This window comes from Ixodes scapularis, unplaced genomic scaffold (assembly GCF_016920785.2).
Source record: "Ixodes scapularis isolate PalLabHiFi unplaced genomic scaffold, ASM1692078v2 PGA_scaffold1__304_contigs__length_218370807, whole genome shotgun sequence".
Classification (NCBI taxonomy): Eukaryota; Metazoa; Arthropoda; class Arachnida; order Ixodida; family Ixodidae; genus Ixodes; species Ixodes scapularis.
The window spans coordinates 125,989,552-126,010,109 of NW_024609846.1; the positions used below are offsets into that span (position 1 = coordinate 125,989,552).

Here is a 20,558-nt window from a genome sequence, read left to right on the forward strand (position 1 = left end):
TCCTTTTTAATGGCTGGCGTTTTCTTCGTTTAAATTACGGTATTATTGCGAGCTTCGCTTACCTATACGCTGCCTGCCGAGAAGCTCGCTGAGAACAATCATGCTAGCAGAGTGTGATTACTGAGTCTATTAGACGCTTCGATGTCAGTTGGCGTACACGTTCTTTTTTCTTATTTGTCTCTGTTTGGGGCGCCTGTTTTTGGCGTAGTAGCTATAATCCGTTCACCCGATGCGCCGCAGTGGTCGCTTCGGGCCAATCCGATGCTGCGAACACGCGCTTCGCTGTGTGCCTCCCCCCGAGGTCAGGCGGCATTGGCTTCGATTCCTCGTAGCGGGCTCTGCGGTCCGTCGCAATTAAGACGGAGTATAGAGTGTTTCCATCGTAGGACACATCGCCAAACGGATCGCGTGCGGCGTGAATATCGGCCACTCGCGAAATATATAAAAAAAGTAATAGGCCCACAACTGGAGAAACCTTTGACGGTCATTGTGGTCCGAAAATAGAACGCGCGCGTATAATTTAGACGACCCGCCGCGCGTCTCTTTTTGTATAGCAGCGAGGAGGGGGATCAGCGTTTATGGTGACCCGTGTAACGCTACAAAAAAGCGCGTCACTTAATTTGAGCTCGTGTTCTTCGATTCGTCGGGATATATATAGACCACGAAAAGGAACGCAGACTTCGGGCGTTGGTTCGTTTTAAGCTAATGACGGGCACACGAGCTGACAGAAATCGAAGCAAAACAAAAAGACGGGTCAGTCGTTTTATCAGACATTATCTCCGCGCTATTTGAGTTTGTTTCGGAGCAAGATGAGGGGGGCGGGTCGTCTCTTTCGGATGACCGCGGCTTCCTGCACGCGCTCCTTTCACTCCCGTAGTGCCGGGTTAAGGAACGGGCTAAGGGGGCTGCATCCCAGGGCCCCAGGCTCCCAGGGGGCCCCGTGATGGCCCCCAAAAATTAGGAAAAAAAAAATAACAAGATTTTTTTTTTTTTTTTCAAACAGAGCAGATTTAAAGGAGGAGCAAATATCGCAGGAGTTCCAGGGCCCCAACTTTCTTGTGTTGCCCCCCCCCCCCCCCTTTTTTTTTTCTTTTTCTAACGGTGAAACAGCAGTACCATAAAGTTCCCTTCTCTAAACGAGCTGATGTTTGTGAGCTCATTGTAAAAGACAGTGCTAGAGCAACAAAATTCAAGCGTTGTCTCCCACCCTCCTTGTGGGAGGTAGCAGAGGTGTCCAGGTTGGCAATCCCGTTGAAGTTTCTTCTGATTGAAGCCATTCGGAAGGACTGCCAGAAAGTTCTCTATTGTACTGGGGCCCGCTCGACGCGTTTTACGGACAATGGTTGGTTGGAAGGCAAGCAAGTGTTGCCCAAGGCTACACGAGCAACACACATGCTAAATATTTTTTGTTTTAATTTTTGGTTTTTTTAGCTTAGTTCCCTGTGGAAATTGTCCTCCGAAACGACAAGTTTAAAACAAGCAAAAAGAAATATCGGTGAACCTCCCCAAGCCATCCTTTCTAACCACTAGCAGGCGTTTCAAGGAGCCGTCTCTTGAGATATCCCCCAAAAGTTTTCGATGGGCAGTGACTGCAAGCTACTTCTCTGGAGACTCACTTTAAAAAAAATCCCGTGCGTCTACTTTCCTGCACAGCACTCGGAGAGCCAATCACCGCAACTTACGGAGGCAAGTCAACGAATGACGATGCCGAGACACATGTTTAACCAAAAAACGCAGTGTGAGTTGTGACATTAAGCAATACAAGCGTAACGTTTCTCATCACTTGATGCCACAACTCAGACTGCGTTTTTTGGTTAAACATGTGTCTCGGCATCGTCATTCGCTGACTTGCCTCCGTAAGTTGCGGTGATTGGCTCTACGAGTGTTGTGCCGGAAAGTAGACGCACGGGATTTTTTTAGAGTGGTGATCTGCCAGTGCGAGACAATACTTTTCGCGTCATTCAGTAATATGAGCGCTTGAATTTTTTTTCACGAGGCTCTGAGGAATGACCTCACTCTAAAAAATGTCTGTGCGTCTACTTTCACGCACACCACTCGGAGAGCCAATAGCCGCAACTTACGGAGGCAGCTCAGCGAATGACGATGGCAAAACATATGTTTAGACCAAAAACCGCAGTCTGAGTTGTGACATTAAGCAATGCAAGCGTGACGTTTTGCATTGCTTAATGTCACAACTCAGTCTGCGTTTTTTTGGTCTAAACAGATGTTTCCGCATCGTCATTCGCTGAGCTGCCTCCATAAGTTGCGGCGATTGGCTTTCCGAGTGGTGTGCGTCAAAGCAGACGCACAGACATATTTTAGAGTGTATTCTTAGCTTGGAGTAATACGTCCAAATCGCTACAATAATTTCTTAATTACTCTAATCAGAAGAAACAAGACCACACCCAAAAACTAATTGAAACATTTTTTCCTTAAAAAAGACACCATCTAGGAGAGGAGCTTAAAAATATATCCTCGATTTTCGTGAGAAATGCCTGTGAATGTGCCAAAATGACGGTGGTAGCTATACTGCAATCGCATGCGGTCTCAATTATTTCTTTTATTATTTGAATGCAGAAGTCTATTAGTTTGTAGGACGAGAGTTCAGTTACTAGAAGAGAGAGGACGAAGCGGTTTGGGCCATAAGTATAGTTTAACCACCAAGATTACTTTGTCGTCTGCGTTGCTTTACTGTTCAAGTGAGTAATTAATTAAACAAGGGCTTATTAGACAAGCTCCATCCAATCAATCGGAGCAATTTCTGCAATAAGAACACTATATTCTCGGGACAGCTTTCGAGTGGCTTGCGACCGCGAGGCATGTCTTTAGGGGCAGCGACATTGCTTTTTTTTCTTTCTTGTCAATTTTTGCGGGTATCCTTTCGGTTACTGTCTACTGCAATTTGTTCCCAAGTAATCGTGCGACTCGACATCAAGGGGGTCATCTGTGACTTCTCTTTAACTCAGCATCATGATAAATTTATGCGAGCTGGTTGTAGCCCTTTCAGATTTTCAACGGAAGTCTACGAGGTGATCGAGCTGCTCAATGTGCGCGACACTTCTTAACATTTACCCCAGTCGTTCATTGATTTGCGCTCTTGGTGAGTGATTGACTATTTTTCGAAACAGCCTCTAACCCACAATGCATCCGCTTCATTTCCACCCTGTGGAATCCGAATTTCGTAATCGTCGAATCTACCGACGCAGAAACCTTCTAAGATGTATCATAAAATGAACGATGTTTGCATTCTATAAGGTGGTGAAATGTGCATATTGCCGTCGTTGTCGTTACCAGCACCACCGTCGTCATCATATTCAGTATTATCATCATCATTAGAAGCTTCATGAATTGCTTTGTCTAGCCCAGGGTCCCGAAATTCCGTAAAGGCCTGGGACCAGACTCGAAATTCTGCAAGGCAGAAGATCCCCTTCACCATGGGGGAGGAGGAAACAGGCAACGGTGGACAGGGTAAAAGGGGGGAGAGGAGAGAGCGAGGGAAAAGTGAAAGGCGCGAACTGGTCGTCGGCCTTTAATCAGGGCCTTCACTCTCACCCTGCTTTATAACGGGGAGGGCAACGAGACGAGCGTCATCAACGGAGGCGGGGAAGCTAGGGGACCTCCCCTCCGTCCTCGTCCTGTCAGCGACTAAAGTCCATGGCGACTCTTCGGTATACGAGTACCGAAGTTCGACGCATCGCTCGCTGCAGACACGATGGCAGAATTATCACGGCTCGAGCGTCTTCGAAGCCCGTTTGCCACGTCCGTTTGTATACTTCGATCGCGTCTGCGGACAATTTGTTGGGGGACCAACATGTAACGGGACGAGGAACAAACACGGATCAGGCAGTAGGGAGTTTTAGGGAACCGTTGTTGCACATCTGATACGGTATGGTGCTCCCTCCGGTACGCACTGCGCATGCGCTACCACAAAAGACTCGCACATGCGCGGTGCGTACCGGAGGGGCCTTACTGTCTGCAGAATCTCTTTTCCATCACCGCGGTTTTGGGGTCCGTCACTCTTGCCTCCCATGAAGCGAGGAAATCGCTCCAAGCTCCTCTGCACGCGAGCAAAAACGGATAATGCAAAACAAACCTTTTTTTTCTTCCTTTTTTATCTTTTGGCGTTGTTTATTTTTTGGAGTCGATTACTACATGGCGACGGCGGACAAAAGTGTCGGCACACGAAGCCGCTTTCGTCCACGAGCCGCCTCTGCCGCCTCGCCTCGTGTGTGTGTCGTCTTGTGGAGGAAGCCTCCTTTCATCTGTGGGCTCGTCCGTCGGGAGAAGACGCGACGACCCAGATATCTCGAAGAAGGCGACGCGCTTCGGAAGAGAAAGTCGTGCTGCCCGCCGCGTCTGGGCTCGCACGGACCGTCGCGCTTGGCTGGAACGGACACCTCGTCGCTGGCCCCAGATCTGGGTCGACGTCGCCGGAGATAAATGCCTGACCCGCCGAGGGAATCGTTCCGGCCCATGGACTCGCAAAAGCGCCTCGTTCTACCTGTTGCCTTTTTACCGCTATTATTATTGGTGGTACTTTGTGTACTTCAGGAAAGTTCATTCCGTTTCGCTATACAAACGCCACTAGAAAAAGTCACGAGTGTGGTTTTCTAACGTCGTATGTGCGTGTTTTTGATAGTTTATTTGTAGCGTTTTTGTTTTCTTCTCCTGTAGACTTTCTGAGTGTGGTTAAGAAACAGAATTCTTCTTTCTAAGCCGATAAAACAGAATTCGCTTCTCATTGCCTTTTGTAGCGGTTGTACTGCTCTGGCTAAATTGCTCATCTACAGCTGGGAGACTCGTCGCCCCTGTGAGGCAGACCAAGTTCTAGGCTGTATAAACATACCACACAACCCAATTTTTTTTTTTCCTGCCAATCTGCATTTCACGTGTCGCATGAAAGAAGCGTTTGTTGTGTCGCTGTCTGGTGTGCAATGCTTCGTACTAGTACGGTTTATACACAGGCACGAAAGTAAGGCACTGTGCGATACCGCTGTTCAACCGCGGAAATAGACCAGTGGACCAATTCAGCGCAATGAATGTTTCAGGTTTGCTCGTTTCTTTGATTATTGATAATGCGCACCAACGCCCTGTTCATATGTTACTGAGTTTGTTCATCATGATGCGCAAACTATGTGGTTATAACTTATAAGTAAACACTGCTAGGATGCATCCCGAGGCCAAGTGTAGGCAAATCGCCCCTCCTCCTCCTCCCATTATACACGTACGGTGGACCTTAGTAAGGCGAGGTAATTCATAGTCGCGTTTGATTAGGGGCTTACGTGGCGCTTGTGCCCGATCAATGCGCCGCATCTCGGGCGGACGTGTTACGTCACGACGGCGTTTACGGGCTTCGTCCCCGGTGGTATATTCCACAAAGGATAAGGCCTAGGAAGACAATGCACGTAAGGATAAGGCCACGCGTGAGGTCAAAAAGACCAGAAACGAAAGAGCCGCCGAGGGAATGTGTGAACCACCGCACTAGCGGCGGAAACATGTAGGCACCCTACACCGCATATTCCCTTGTTCGACCAAGACACACAGCTGCCTGTCTGTGAGCTTTGTGGAGTGCACCCCAACGTGTTGTCGCACGACCAGCTGGCTATGAATCCCGGAGAAAAGCTCACCGGAGAAAAGCTCACCGGTGATAAGCTCACCGCAAAACCGGCGGATGCGGAGAAAAGCTCACCAATTTTTTTTCTCCTTTTTATATGGAGGCTATTGGATCATGCGTAACATAAGTATATAAATTTATTATCATTAAAATGTTTCAGCCTGTCATTTTTTGTATTATTTGTTAAGATTATTGGGTATATTGCTCCCAAATTAATAATTGCGGGCGAGTGTTTTCTGTGGCTTACTCTGTAGGCAACGAAAGCCCAACTAAAATTTGTATGAGCTTGAAGAACAGAAAAAGTTAGAAAACTTAATAATGTCTGTCTAAAACCTGAAAATCAAAACTGTAAATGCCGAAAATCCGAAAGTGCATGCGCGCAACAACGCGGTGCCTGAAATTCTCTTTGAAGCCTCTGTTAATTTTTGAATATAGGACAAAACAGTCAGTAGGATATCAAAACTTTTTTCTTTCACGGAGAAGCACGTTTTCTAGCCGTTCGTGCTGGTGTTTCCACACGTTGCCTTTGTGTGAAAGTGCCTTTCTACGGCGAGCCACCCGTGAGCTCCAGAGCTGCACACTGGCATCGTTGTTACTCGTGACCTATATAAGAAGTGGTCTTCTGTAAGGTGGCGAATAGGGCGAGTAGGTAAACGGTATACATGATAAAAACCGCCCAAACGACGGAGTGAAGACAACAAACACGACATGACGAATCTGTTCTTGTAACTAATGCTTAGTTAGTGAAATTAACAGAAAAAAAAAAAACAGCGTAGCCGACACTGATTGCATCAACAAACACCTACTTATCTATTAGGCACTACATAATATTTGAAACTGAAACGGTTCACAGGCCGCTATTCATATTAGCTCGCAAAGGACAAACATCTTTATTTGACAAAGCTACCGACGGCACCTTGCCAGTTGTCAATAAATTGTTTTCTTTTTTACCGGTGTACGATGTTCTGATTTTATACTTGCGGCTTCATTAGTATACAGAATGGGTGATTACTAATTTCTGATGAATTAGTAAATAAGCCCAATGAACTTCAAGAATATTGCAAAAAAGTAGACATTTTATTGAAGTGACGAATGCGAATTATGTTAAATTACAACGTTTAATGCTATCTCCCGCTAAGTTAAAAAAAAAACAAAAAAAAAACGGTGAGCTTTTTTTCGCATCCGCTCAAAGGCCGCGGTGAGCTTTTCTCCGCATCTGCCGGTTTTGCGGTGAGCTTTTCTCCGGTGAGCTTATCTCCGGTGAGCTTTTCTCCGCCGCTCCTGAGTAGGTCCTACACGCGCTCAAGGTTTGCTTCCAGGTCGATGGGCACGAAACAAAGGACGACAGGTTGGGGAGAGCGAATGATTGAAGAAAGCACGCTATATTTAGTGATCATACTTATAAAACAGAAAGCACAAAGAAAAAGAAAAAAAAACAAAAAAAAAAAACACGAGGAACAAAAAGGGGAGGGGTTATAAGACACAACGACGTTTGTCCCGTTTCTGCCCCCCCCCCCCCCTTTTTTTTTTTTTTTTTTTTTTTTTAAATCTTTTGTCTCGGGGTTTATAAGTACGACCATCTGCCAAATAGCCTCCGCCGTTGCCCTTATTTCAAATTTAGTGTGCCTACCTGCGAGAAGGCACACGATGGCGCGTCTCTCTCATCTCGACGCTAAGCCTCGCGCGAATTTCGGCCCAAATCGGCTCCGAAACGAACGGGAAAAGAAAAGAGTCCACTGTCTCTCGCGCTGCCAGTTTTTTTAGAACGGGGAGTATGGGGTCGGGCGAAAGCGCTAACTGTCGTCCGTCTTAAAATTTACGACGAGGCGACCCGCCCCGAATCAGCGTTCGGTGCCCCCTCCATCGGCGGTCGCGCGTGTATCCAGCGAGTCATCGCTGCCAGTGACTTCCTTCTCCTGGTTCGGGTGTCGTTACTTTCCTTGCGCGGAGAAACTCAATCCACGCGTAACCCCGAGTGTTGTGCTCCGTGTCCCCCCTCTTCCGCGCATTCGCCCTTAAGCTGACAGTGCGGTGAAAGCAACGCTCTCGTTAGACAAGCGATACGTCCTTCTCTAGCCACGTGATCAACGTCGCTCCGTATAACCGCGCGCAGAGAGCCGTTGAAAGGGACGCGGTTGATTGGTGCGCAGAGAGCGTAGCTCCCACCGCACTGTCAGCTCATGAGCTGGGCGGGCAGAGGCCGCGCTGGCGTCTGCCCGTCGCGCAGAGGCAACCCAGAGGTCCCCCATCGGATGCCCTCCTCCTCCTCCTCGTCGCGACTGGGAACTTTGCCCGTTGCCTCGTCTGCGCCGGAGAGTTTGAGCGAATCGATTTCGAAGGGCCGGCTCCGGGCGCGCTTCAAAGCCTGCGTTAAACGCCGGCATGAGCTCCGGAATGAGATAGCCTCACTGGGTCTCGATTGCGGTACAAGTGCGGCCCGCGACACCTTTGTCGCGCGAAGAAGCCATCGCAGGTTTGCTATTTTTTTCTCTCAGTAATAATAATAAATAAATAAATAAATATATATATATATTAAACTTTTTATACTGGTGGAAAGTGATTAATCAGTGGTAAGCTTTGATGCCCGTCAGTATCCTTTCCAAGAAAACTGCGAAAAGGCGCCGAGGTCGTGTTCGCGCTAGCAGTGTCGCGCAGTGTACAATTTGGATGGACATGAAGGGACGAAGGTGTTCTTCGCTTCAATTTACGACAAGGAGTCGGCTGTTTCGTGAAAGTGTTACGTACATCTGAGGACAAGATATATGCGATTGTTTCTTTATCCGGAGACGTCGCGCTCCGTTTGGTAATGGGAAATCTAGTGGCAGGAATATACGACGCCGGGGGAACCAGGAAAGCGCTCGGATGGAGAACGCCGACCCGAGCGGGCCCGCCTCCTCGGCGTCGCGTTGGCCAGCTTCCCACACCTCCGTCGCTTCCGTCGTGTTCTATGACCCCGGCGCGAATGAGAATGGGCCCACGAAAAACGGGAGAAAACGATCGCGCTTCTTCTGCCGGCGTGCCTGCCACGCGTGTGCCGGCTAAAACCCTTCTTCGTGCTTGCGGTCGTGGGAGTTGTTGCCTCGTTGCCCTTGTTGCCTCGCTGCTGTCTATCTGTGCTTGCGAGTGGGAAGTCGGGTAGCATACTGACCCGTCGAACGAGGCCATAGGTAGAAAGCAGAAGTAGTTGGATGTCATGGAGCCACTAGAGCGACAAACATAAACAAACGACAGCGACAAGCCTTAAACCAGAGTCTCGCGATTTGACGAGCTTTGTAGAACAAAAGAGGCTAGGCTCAAACACGAATATCATGAACGCGAGGGCATCTTTGGCAAGCTCGCAGTCACTCGTACTTACTTCACGAGCACCGAACGACTTAACGCCTGCCAAAGGTACCATCGCGAGCGTGCTGCATGCGTTTGAGCATAGGTTTGAGGCTTTTCGCTGTCGTTTGTTTCTGTTTGTCGCTCTAGTGGGACGTTTCTTCGCACCCACATTAGGGCCGGCTTGCTAGAAACAGCGTCTCAGCTTAGACCGAGTGAAAGAAAGTACTGCCAAAGCCAGCGCACCAGCTGAGGGGGACTCAAACCGCGTCTCAAAACGCCTCCCCCCCCCCCCCCCCCCCCCTCCCGGCCTTCGCAGTGCTTTCATTTCACTCGCTCACGGCTGATACGCTCTTCTAGCGAGCCGGCCCTGGTGTGGGCAAACGCACGCTTGTTCGTAAACAGCGCTTTGGCCTTCGGGTTTTTGAACCTACTTCCACAGCTTTGTCTTTCGACTGCCAGGCGCTCTTTGTCTTTCGACTGCCAGGCGCTGGGAACATTGGGTTCACTCGAGAAGGCTGGAGAGTAATCTGCCGCCGCGGCTTTCTCTTCCACCCGCTAGGTGCCGTCGACCTCGTTGGCGCCGCCCGTGCGGAGCGTAACTCCGTCTGCTTCTAGTACAGGGGTTGCGATGATGTCAGAACGCCGAACTCATATTGAGGCACCTAGCATTGAGGTCTACCCACTATCCTTCCAAACGAACTCAATCAGAACTCGTCGTCGTCCTGGCATCACCGTGACCCCTGCGCAAGAAGACTTGCTCTTCTCGGCGTCGTCCTGGCGGCCATAACTGTGTAAAAACACACACACACAAAACAACAAAAACACGCTTACATAAAGTATTTCATAAACTAGACGGAGAAAAGCGTAATCCGTTCGTACGATAGGCCGTTCACGGCTGTGACATTTGTAGCGATGTGATTGATCTGAGTAACGTACGACGGAATTACGCGTTTGTCCGTCTTGTTTTTAAATATTTTATGTGGATGTATTTTTATTTCATTTTGTTGTTTAAACGTTTTTAAATTCGTCGCGGAGGGGTTTAACTAGCTTCACTGCATAGGTGAGCAATTTGTCTATTAGCGCTGTTGCGACAGGGGCTGTCATTTCGTCCGCAATATTGCATGGCATGGACCGCGGTGTAACTCGTGATTGAAAACATACGTAGAAATCACTTTTGATTGACATCTCATTTCCGCTATTTTCACGCGCGCGTAATTACTTGTCACCTGTTTAGAGCACAGACTTCTCAGCCATGCCTTCCTCGCGATGGTCAGATGAACGGCGTGCAAGGTCGTCTGCCTCTTGCACACCTCGAGCGTTTGTTTACCCTCTAAGTGCGCCCACGTGCTTTTGTTTCGGCCGCCGCAATCGTTACCCCGCGTTCTCTCTACGTCGCTCTGATTGGCATCCTCCTCCTCGCGTTCCGATGCGCCAGAGAGGCACTTTGGAGCACTTGCTCGCCGTATACAGTGACAATCACTGGCAGGACGCAAAACGACAGAGAGGTGGCCCCTCCGCTGTCCCGCCTCTCTCAACGCGAGCTTCCTGCCTTCGACAACGCTTGGGCGTATCGCGAGCTTCGATCGTGCGCGCGCAACCAAAGCACGACGGAAGACAACTAGCGCGTGCTGGAGGACGGCCTTCGGAAAGAGAAGCCGCGCCGTTCTTTGCCCTGTTTTCCTAAATCAACACCATCAGAGTTGAGAGTCTGACTTTGCTCTTGTGTCCGCCGATGAGAGCTCGAGTGGTCATGCATGGTTAGCTTTTGGCCCATCGTGGAAGGCCGATCACAGCGGCGCTTTTGGTCTCGCGCGTCGCCCATAGCAGTGAACTCGATTCTGCGTATACGGTCCGCGTACGCCTATCATTTGAGGTGTCGCGGCCTGGCGCGTGCAGCCAGGCCGCGTCGGGAACTCGTTTAACTTTGCTCGGACGTGACGAAGTGCCCCCGAGGACGTCCTTCCCTGGAAGGCTCCGAGTTCGCGGATGACTCAAGCCGCGGGGGCGGGAGCCCCACGTGACTCGAGACGCTTCCTAGGGGGACCGGCAGCACTGCGCGTTCGAGCTCCAAGACCCTTCTTTCTCGGGCGCTCGACTCCCTTAATTTTATTCCTCCTTTCTTTTAGAGCGGGCTGCGTGCCACCGCGTAAATGGATGATCACATTCGCAGGGAGCGGGGTGCACAACTCTGCTGCAGATAGAAAAAGTAAAAACGGGGGAGCGGGGGAGGGGGCTAAAATGTAGGAAGGGGCGTGCGCGATATTTCGTGTGTTGTTGTCCTTTGTTGGTTGGCAGGCAAAAGGAGCTAGCTGAACTGAATTTACGGTCGGTATACAATTTGAGCCCTGTACCTTCGTTTCTTTCGTTTTCTTTGCGGTATTTTTTTTTTTTTTTTTTTTTTTCTTTCCTTTCCTTTACAGTCTTTGCGGAGTCAAGAGATCTGAGGCTGAGGGGTGCACTCACGGTGGGCTCATTCAATGCGACTGCGAGCAGAGCAGAGAAATGCAAAAATTTAAACTGCAACTTCTCTCTCTCTCTCTTTTTTTAAAATTAGGTTGAGATTAGATTTAAGCAAAGGTAGAAAGAACTTCGGGTCTAGGTCGATCGATGCTTCTGCAGTTTGACGCTCGTTTCTTTTTTTTTTTTTTTTTTCTGGAATGGAGTTAAAAGCCGATGTCTGAAAACCCTATCAGTCAGTTGTTTTATGTGCTGGCAGATGTGCGATTGCAAAACCTGCCCTCTGTTTTGTTGTAAAAAGAAAAGGTGTAAAAAAAAAATAAAAACGCTGCTCGTTTTTCTTTTTAATTTTTTCTGCGACTTCTGTTGCGTGTGGTGAAAAACGAACGCGTGTTTCATAGGTCAATAACTTCAGGGATTCGTACTAAACTGTACTTGCGCAAAGTATAAAAAATCGTTAGTCCTGCAGCCATAGCTTCACTACGCAACGGTACTGCCATGGAGGGAGGAAGTGGCCGAGTGGGCTAACGCGTCTCAGCTCGGAGCGTGGAGCGAAAGCTTGCGCTGGGAACCTGCTGGGTTCGATCCCCGCCGCCCCCGCCCGTTTCGACCTGGATGAGTTTGGTACCGGCACGCGTTCGTGTGATCACTACTGCGTGATGCACGTTAAAAAACCCAGGTTAGCGGTTGTACCGCGCTGGCCAAATTTCTCATCTACAGCTAAGAGACCGATTACCCGTTGAGGCGCATCTCCATCAAGGCTGTATAAACATAAAGAGCAAGCCAATTTTTTTGGTACTGCCACGCCTTCTAGCGTAATTTCCACGTTGCACAGGATGCCTCTATGTCCTTCTGTTTATGCTGATGTCATTCTTCGCAGTACCCGATGCCGGCAGCACGCGCTCTCGTGAAGAATACAAAGAAATAGCCACTAACAAAACGCCGCCGTAGCGCTGTCAACGCCAGCTCGTGCCGGGAGATACGCTTTCACGCGCTCCGAAAAAAAAAAAAAAAAGTAAATAAAAATGAATAAAAATAAAATAAAAATCAAGCGTTGGGAACAAAATTGCGTTGGGAACTCTCAGCGACGCGGACATGAAGGAATCCTATAGCAAAGCAGCCCGTGCAGTGCAAGCACTGTTCTGGGCCAGATGCTCGCGCTTGTAGCATCGGCTGCGTCTGGACCGAGGCTGAAACGAAGTATAGCAAAGCAGCCTAAACGATGAAGACGAGGAACAATTATTTTTTCTTCTACCTTTCCGAGGTTACTGCAGATTCTTGTTGCAATACCTACACGTGTCCATGGATCTCACATGTTTGAAAAATCCTGTAGCACACCCCGAGAAAAGGTTCGCCGTGACATGTCGAAGGTACAGACCCGATGGTGTAGCTCTGCTAATTTTCAGGAGCCCTCGAACATGAAAATCACTTTGAAAATTCATGCTCCCGCCCCATGCAGTGGCTCTCACCAATGTTGTACCTTCGCAACTTTATATCTCCCCCCCCCCCCCCCCCCCTAAAAAAAGAAAGAGAAGATAATTGTATGTTTTCATAAATATAGGTGTCTAGGGAGTAATCACTGGTGGTCATTGCTGTGTACGCGACTGCTGAGCTGCATGTTTTATCATTAGTGGTTTTATTACTATTCCCCTTTTGACGATCATCTTGCCTCTGTGAGCAGGTGATGGAACTTTCCAAACCATCAGACAAATTTATTAGGCTCACGAAGATTTTCGTCGCCATTGAATCTTCTTTATCTTTAATGGTCGTCGGTGCTTTATCGATCAGTCCTCGCTCTCTTCGTGGAGGGTTTTGTTGGCTCGCTGTCGAAGCAGCCTCTGCTGTAGACGCGCAATTGACCTCTCGGGGAAACTCGACATAAGCGTTCATTTTCCGAGAAAAACAAATCATTCCAATCAAGCCGTGTGGAATGGAATTTCACACCAATCGCACTTCGTAATAATTTTAAAAAATATGCTTCTTTGATCTCGTCGGTTTTTTGTTTTGTTTTTGTTTTTAGAGATCGCGGTGATTGGATCGACGCTGAGGCCTTGGTTAGCGCGCGCTCTGCGAGATAGCGGACGCGTGGGCAGTTCTGAGGGTGTCGGCCATAATTTATCGAACCGAAATCCAGACATATCAACTTCTCGAGTGAAAGAAGCAACGAAAAAGGAACAACGACGCGTATGAACCCTGTGGATGGAGAAATATCGGATCCAGTTTGGGTTTTCCTACGCACAGTAGGTTTCCGACAAAGAAAGGACGCCGCGAGCCGCCCGACCATTTATCTCGGAACGGCGCACGGACGATCGTGTAGCCCTCTCGCTATCGCCCGCTATGAGATCATCGCCAATTCGGATAAGTGGGCGCCGCCGACCCCAATCGCCGCTGGAATCAAAGACGCTCGAAGAAAACACGAAGCGAAGCATACTACCGCGTGGACGTTGATTTATAGAGGTGATGACTCCGCGCGTTGCCTCAGACGTCTCCGCGGATTTCCGTGGAAGAGATGACCTGGGGTTGGTTGCTACGTACCGTACTCTGTTTCACCTTACATGGACTGCAGAGGGCGCCACGAGTCTTCGAAACCAGTCCCATGCCGTGGGAGTGCCACGTGACCTTTGAGATGGGCGCCGTAAGGCACGTAGTCACGTGGTGCCTCCACAGCGCTGGATCGGCTGGGAAAACTCGGGAGGGCTCGTAGGGTCCGCAGCGTTTCATCGTAAAATGAAACGGAGTATTATTTTAAGAAAGCGGGAAGTCTTTTGCAACCTGCTGGTTTTCGAGCGGACGTTGGATTATCTCTGCAATCGTAGCGAGGCCTGAGAGAAAGATAGCGGCGGCGGCGGGAGATGCGTGCCCTCAGTGCTCCAAGTACCCGCCGTCCAACGGTCCGCAGCGTGGTCATCACAAGAGCCGCTCACATGTGCCCATCTGACTGTTTGTTCGTCTTTCCCATCTCTCGATTAGCATTCCAGTCCCGTTTGTCGTCTCGAAGAAAAGAGAAGGCTTGAGGCTAGCGCGTGCGACGTCCTTGCCACCTCGTGAGAAAACGAGTCTCGCTATTTTGTTTTCTGTTTTTTTGTGTTGTTTTTGTAGCACATTGAAACTTGCTATCTTTGATGTTTATGTTTAGTGTCGCGAGGGGGAAAAAGGGGGTGGGGGGGGGGGGGGGGGGGGGGAGCGGAGAGAAATAATCGTTGTCGTCGTTGTCTCTTTTGAGAGAGCTCCGGATTTGTCTTTCTCTGGTTGCGGAGACACTCACAAGGTCCATAGAAGGACGTAGACCGCTTACTCGTTGTCGCTTCGTTGGGGCTTCCGATACGAAGCAAAATGTTTCGGGCTTTAGATTACAATGTTTTTAAAGACCTGGTTAGTATTTTTGAATTTGGGATTACGACTGTCTTCATCTAAAGCAGCGTCCCTGACTTACGGGTATAATTTTTTATATCGATATTGTGTGTAGTTTTATAAATATCACGGGCTCAAAGTTTGGTTTCGGGCGTCTAAGGCAAAACCGAAACTATCTGCTAGAGGATGGCAACACTGATCACCAGCTGTACGGCCGCGATGTGACGTCACGAGTGGTGCGTTACGCAGTACAACCAATCAACCGCAGCTCCACCGTGACATGACGTCACAAGGTTACTGCGCCACTGTTCCTCGACTAAAAGCTAACCCGCTAAAGAGCAGCCGGTCGCATCTTTAAAATCGGTTTATTGGAGTATGCGGCTTCACTTGGACGTAATATTTCGGTTATGATTGTATTTCATGCCACTAAAGCAATAGCAGTAATTTATTGTGGTTTTGTTTTCGACCGGAGTTGTGCTTTAAGTGGAAAAGTGTCCATAGTTGCCTGTTTCATTGCAGCGCTGCAGGGATACGGGCGACTTTAGGCACTTTATGTTATCGCTTTTTAAAAGAATTCCTTAGAAGTTCAGACAAAAGGAGAGAGCCCTCCTTTTGTGTGATTACGAGGTGTAAGGTGCGACCATGCTTGGTTTGCTGTGGTATGTTTGTTTGTAGCGTAGATGCTTTATGTGTACGGTGTACCCCTTTTCAGGTGTGTTTATGTCTTACAGTTTGCAGTGTCAAATCTTTCTTTATTACCCTGAAACCCCTTCTACCGTATATGTTTTTGCGCCAAAATGCAGTGATGTGATTGCTGCGCTAATTGCGCCAAACTGCGCCAAGGGGCCAACCCTGCTACATCCTGCTACATTTTGCCAAAATATGGGCAATCTGCGCCAAGCCTGCGCCAAAGTACCAGTTTTGGTCGCCTTTCAAAACCGAAACTAAACTGAGTACCGTAATTGAGCAGGCCTGTGTTAGACGTGGTGCAAACGGCCGCCTGGCACAAAGTAACGTGCGTCAATTGTCCACCCGGTCTTGCATGGTTTTCACGGCGTCTCGCGTTTCACGCTCTCGTCTTGTGGGTCTCGTTTCTCGTCTCTTTTTTTTTTTTTTTCTTTTTTTTTAATATTTTTTGCGATAGACGCGGATGTGTGCACACACTCCGACGCTAGCGTGCCGGGTACCATGCCGTCATGCTGTGAAACGAAACCACGTTTTTGCGCGGCAGGAGTTACTTTGTGAGGTGAAGCAACGGCCGCGGGAAAACTATATTTGGTAACTGCCTTTCAGTTACCGTTGTCGCGCGACGTCGAATGTTGTTGCCACATCACTGCAGATATGGTACTTTCTAAAATGAAACTAAGTACCGCCGCATGTTCATCAACATTCCTGTTCTTGTTTAAATCATACGTTACTACAAAAATCCATTTTTAATTCAAAGACTGCTCTGTCAAAGTATTGATTACCTAGGTTTCTCTCGGTGGGCTTTCATTCGAGAGGGACCTCGGTACGTGAAAAATCTGCTGTGAAATAAAGTTGGTGAAGTGAGCTAAAGCAAAGAAGGCAATGTCTGCACGCTGAACCCGCGCAGCGCGCTTGTTGTCTCGAGTTCAGTCGTTGCGCAAAGCGCTCCAAGAACGTTTTGAGGCTGGCTCGTGATGTCTTGCATCGATGCGCTCAGGTTCTTTATGTTTGTGTATTTAGCTTGTACGTACCTTGTTTGCCGGCCTGGCAAGCATGCGCCACTGGGCTGTTTTTGTCGCATGCTCGAAAGTTACATTTTGTGTACAATTTTGGAGATAAGTTAGCGACGGAGCTGAGGGGCATGGTTTCGGTTTCGATCGGACAGCCGTTGTCTGCGCTCGCTCGACGAAGCATGCCCAACAGCAACTCTGCCGAAGTTGGCCTCACGTGCATGCGAACATGATTGCGTGACTGAGGCACCAGCTGGGACGCTTGCAATTCATTGTTTTACGTTTGCTTACTTTTGACGAAAATCTGGCACGTCGGGAACCAGTAAAACGGTGGAATGCGTTTTTCGAAATTGCTTGGCAATGCCTACAGCACTTTACACTTGTGGGATGTCTGAGCAAGTAAAAACAGAAGCAGCGAGTTCCGTCACAACACGTCACATCAGAACACAACACAGCACAAAGTGCCCTTCGTTTGTACAGCACTTAAAACGAATATTTTTATTTTCCTAAGAATATCTGCTCCAAAATCCACTTTAGCTGCTCCGAAACACTGTCTTGGATACTCCAAAAGCCGCTTCTGCTGCTCCAAAACACTGTTTTGGTTGCTCCAAAGGCCACATTTGCTGCTCCAAAACACTGTTTTGGTTGCTCCGAAACGTGCGCCAAAATGGCTTAGGCCAATCACATCACTGAAAATGGCAGATGAAAGCTAAAATAGAACAGTCACTGAGGGCGCTATTGAATGCTATGCCCTCTAGGCAGTTCTAGGCCACGGCCAAGGTGGTTTTCGCCAGACCCTGGTCGACGCGACGACGCTACTCGATAACTAGCTGGGAGTCGGGAGCTCATGCATGCACAGAACTCTTCTTGAAAAAGATCCATTGTGGTTCTCCAGTACTAGACAGGATTATTGAAATTGAGCTCAAAGATACAATCGGGGAGTAAGGTGACTAAGCCACGTCTTACTATGTTTGCATACGCATGCACAATATCTGGCATGTCGGGAACCAAGAAAAGTGTCCAGTCTTCCTTCTATATCGCTCGAGAATGGGAGTATTGTACATTTGTGGGAAGTCAGACAATCGAAAATGCAAGTAGCGCATTTGGTCACGGCACGGTAGCATGAACTGAAGCTGCTTAATTGAAACTACAACTGACTGGCCAACTAGTTCCCAGAGTGCACTGCATGGCATTTTGCCACGATGGAGCGCTTCGAATTTTGAAAGATGTCTATTTGCCGAAGGGCTGCAGAGGTTTCACTTTGGTGATATCCTCACATGTCTGATTTTTGTGCAATTATGTTTACTTACTGAACAATTGTAAAATATGTTGTTTACAGTCGCTAAATTATGCAGTTAACCAAGTTACTTTTGCAGTCCTCTCTGGGTACTATCCAGATCAGGAACATAATGCATGTAGACATATTTTCTCTTTGTTGCATTCTTTCGTTTCCTACAGATCTATGCCAATATATAGGTTGTTCAGCATTGTGGTTTTTAAACAAGTTTGGTACTCATGCTAATGTCTCCCTTCCTTTGTCTGTCCAGGAGTCTACAGCAGTTCCGTGGAGTCTGCGTCGTTCCTCAGTACAAGTACACCACCGGCCCGCAAGAGGGGACTCAAGGACAGCGAACAAAATGTTAGTAACTTACTGTATTTTTTGGACTAATACGGGTAGAGACTGGGGCCCGAAAGCAGGAGAGGAGAGCACACGAGGATTTCAGAACACCAAACTCTGGTTGGAATGATTAGTGGGTAGATGTAGAGTTAGCCGCCTTTGTCTCTACCGACTGTTCAAAAGCAAACGTTGAGTGCCGAACGCCGGAATTCGATTGCACTCTAGAGACGAAAGCAGTTAGCTTTTCGTCCACCGGTCATTCCACCCTGCCTTCGGTTTTCTGACGTTTCCACGCGTTGTCCGTTCCCTCAATTTCTACCTGTATACAGTTCCCGATAAACTATTCGGGTCCGATTGGGATCGCGCAGAAGTCTGAATAATCAAGCAGTCCGAAAAAGAGTGAACTCAGGCTGGAGAAACAGATCGATGATTTTCTAGATAGTGTTTGCCCGTTCGCGATCAGACCTCTTTTTTCATTTTAGCGGTTTGCGTTGGACGGCCGCACGATGGCCTATATGAAGTGCACTGTCCACGTCCATGAACTTCTCGAATGTCATGATAGCTTCAGTCAAGTTGTCCATAAACAAAACTATAAACAAAGAACAGCGGGAAACATTGAAGCAGTTCCCAAATGTTTAGACCACGATTTCTCTGTGAACAGCACAGAACAAAATCGCCTATCAAATCGACCACGGTTTCGCGAAAAAAAAGGCGCTGGTTCTGATTATAGCCTCAAAGCCTCAATCTGGCTCCTGTATTGCATGGACGGTGCCTCCTGGCATTGAACATGTGTGGAATGCGGTTCATGCGAGAACGTGGTTGATGCCGTGTTGAGGCTACAAGCCAAACCAAAAGAAACGAAAATGGCGGCGATTGGGTTGGCGGTGGAAATATGGCTGGCCACTAAAAAGTCTGAAAAAACGAGCGGCGAGGCATAGGTTGTCTGGATTTTCGTCTCCTCATCTCAGTCACTGACACTCCCTTCCATGGCTAGATGGTCTCCCATGGCTAGGATGACCGTATTAGACCTCGTGCATTTTTGGTGCCGCCTATCGGCATGTTTTTGAAAATGCCTGGCTGCAAGTCTCAGAGATGGTGGCCTCTTCGTCTGCATTTCAACTCAGTTCTGGACAAGCATTTTCAAAATCATGGTGACCGTTTGTTTAAAGAAGATCAATTTCTCGCTTGTTGACATTTAACAAAGTCTGTTATTGGTCATTGTATACAACCATAAAACCTTCATGAATTTTACTTCTAAACTAGTGAAAAGTATTTTTAAACAAAAAGGAGCTAAAAAGACGCTTTCCGCAAATTTCTGCCTTCATTATACAAAGGCGCAGCCTCACAATTTTACTGTACAAGGCATGGGCGTACCAACCGGGGGGGCAAGGGGGGCACTTGCCCCCCCAGTTCTCAGAGTGGGGGGGCAAGGCATGCGTTTTGCCCCCCCTGAAACGGCCGCCACTGGGCAGAGCAGACACAGGCCGGCGGCGCCCAAGGAATACCAAGGGCACTGCCCCCCGACCCGCGCGGGCATATTTTTAACGCGCAGGCGATACAAACCCTACCAACGGTGCTCACGCACGCCGGATTGGCTGGTTCGTAAAGCCTTGCTCCACGAACAAGGCTACACGGTAACCTTACGGAATCCATCCGCGGGACATGGGCCGGACGGGCCGTCCAGACCAGGACGTAGGCCCTTACACAAAATAAAGTTTTGCTTGCTTGCTTGGAGATAGGCGCTGCCGCCGTCAACATAGGCAGCGGATGCAATGCGAGTTTCCGAAGAGGTAGCGTAACTTAGCGGTGAGATGTCTGCCTCATACGTGTCAGACCCGGGTTCTATTTATGGTGTGGGCCGGCTTACTTCTTTTTATTTTTTTTCTCGAACATTTTGTTTTGTCGAGGCATTTGGCGATATTTACATTTCTTTTTTACCATTTAACACTAAAAAAACGAATGTTGTTGACGAAACATCGCTAAACTAAATCGTATCGACTCTATTTACGGAAGTGCATGGGGGGCAGCGGGGCTTGGGTTGCCGACCGGACACCGCAAAGCGGCGTGTACGGGGGGTGGGGGGGCTAGGTGGGTTAATAGATTTGTAATTAGCAGCCGCACACCGTCACCGCGAAGCGGCGTGAACGCAGGCACGGGGGTGGGTTAACGCGCTTCGAGTGATACACGAGCAGCCCATCCGGCGTGAGCGTCGTTGTTAGGGGTTCTATCGCCTGCACCGTAAAAGGAGCAGTGTGTGCACCTCCTGTAGTGGGCAAGAATTCCTACATTGGAGAGAAGCGGGGACAAGCCCTTTCTTCAAATGCGTCAAGTCTCCTTGAGCTTCGGAATACAAAGAAACGCCACTATTCGGAGCTAATCCCACAGTTACTCGACCTCTCTTGCGTCGTGTCTGTTCGCTCCCCGCGCCTCGTAGCAGTGTTGTTGCAGTGGGGGGGGCTCGTTGAAATTTTGGGGTTTTTTGGACTATCTAAATCAC

The 20,558-nt window shown here is 48.6% G+C and overlaps 1 protein-coding gene across 1 annotated transcript in view; it reads left to right on the top strand.

Annotated features, from left to right (window-relative positions):
* Positions 1-20,558, top strand: part of LOC8038641 (active breakpoint cluster region-related protein) — a 189,135-nt gene that overhangs the window by 114,826 nt on the left and 53,751 nt on the right. The window contains exon 2 of the mRNA XM_042290938.1: positions 17,991-18,082. Coding sequence (XP_042146872.1) covers positions 17,991-18,082 — 92 coding nt within the window. The remainder of the gene's footprint in view (positions 1-17,990; positions 18,083-20,558) is intronic.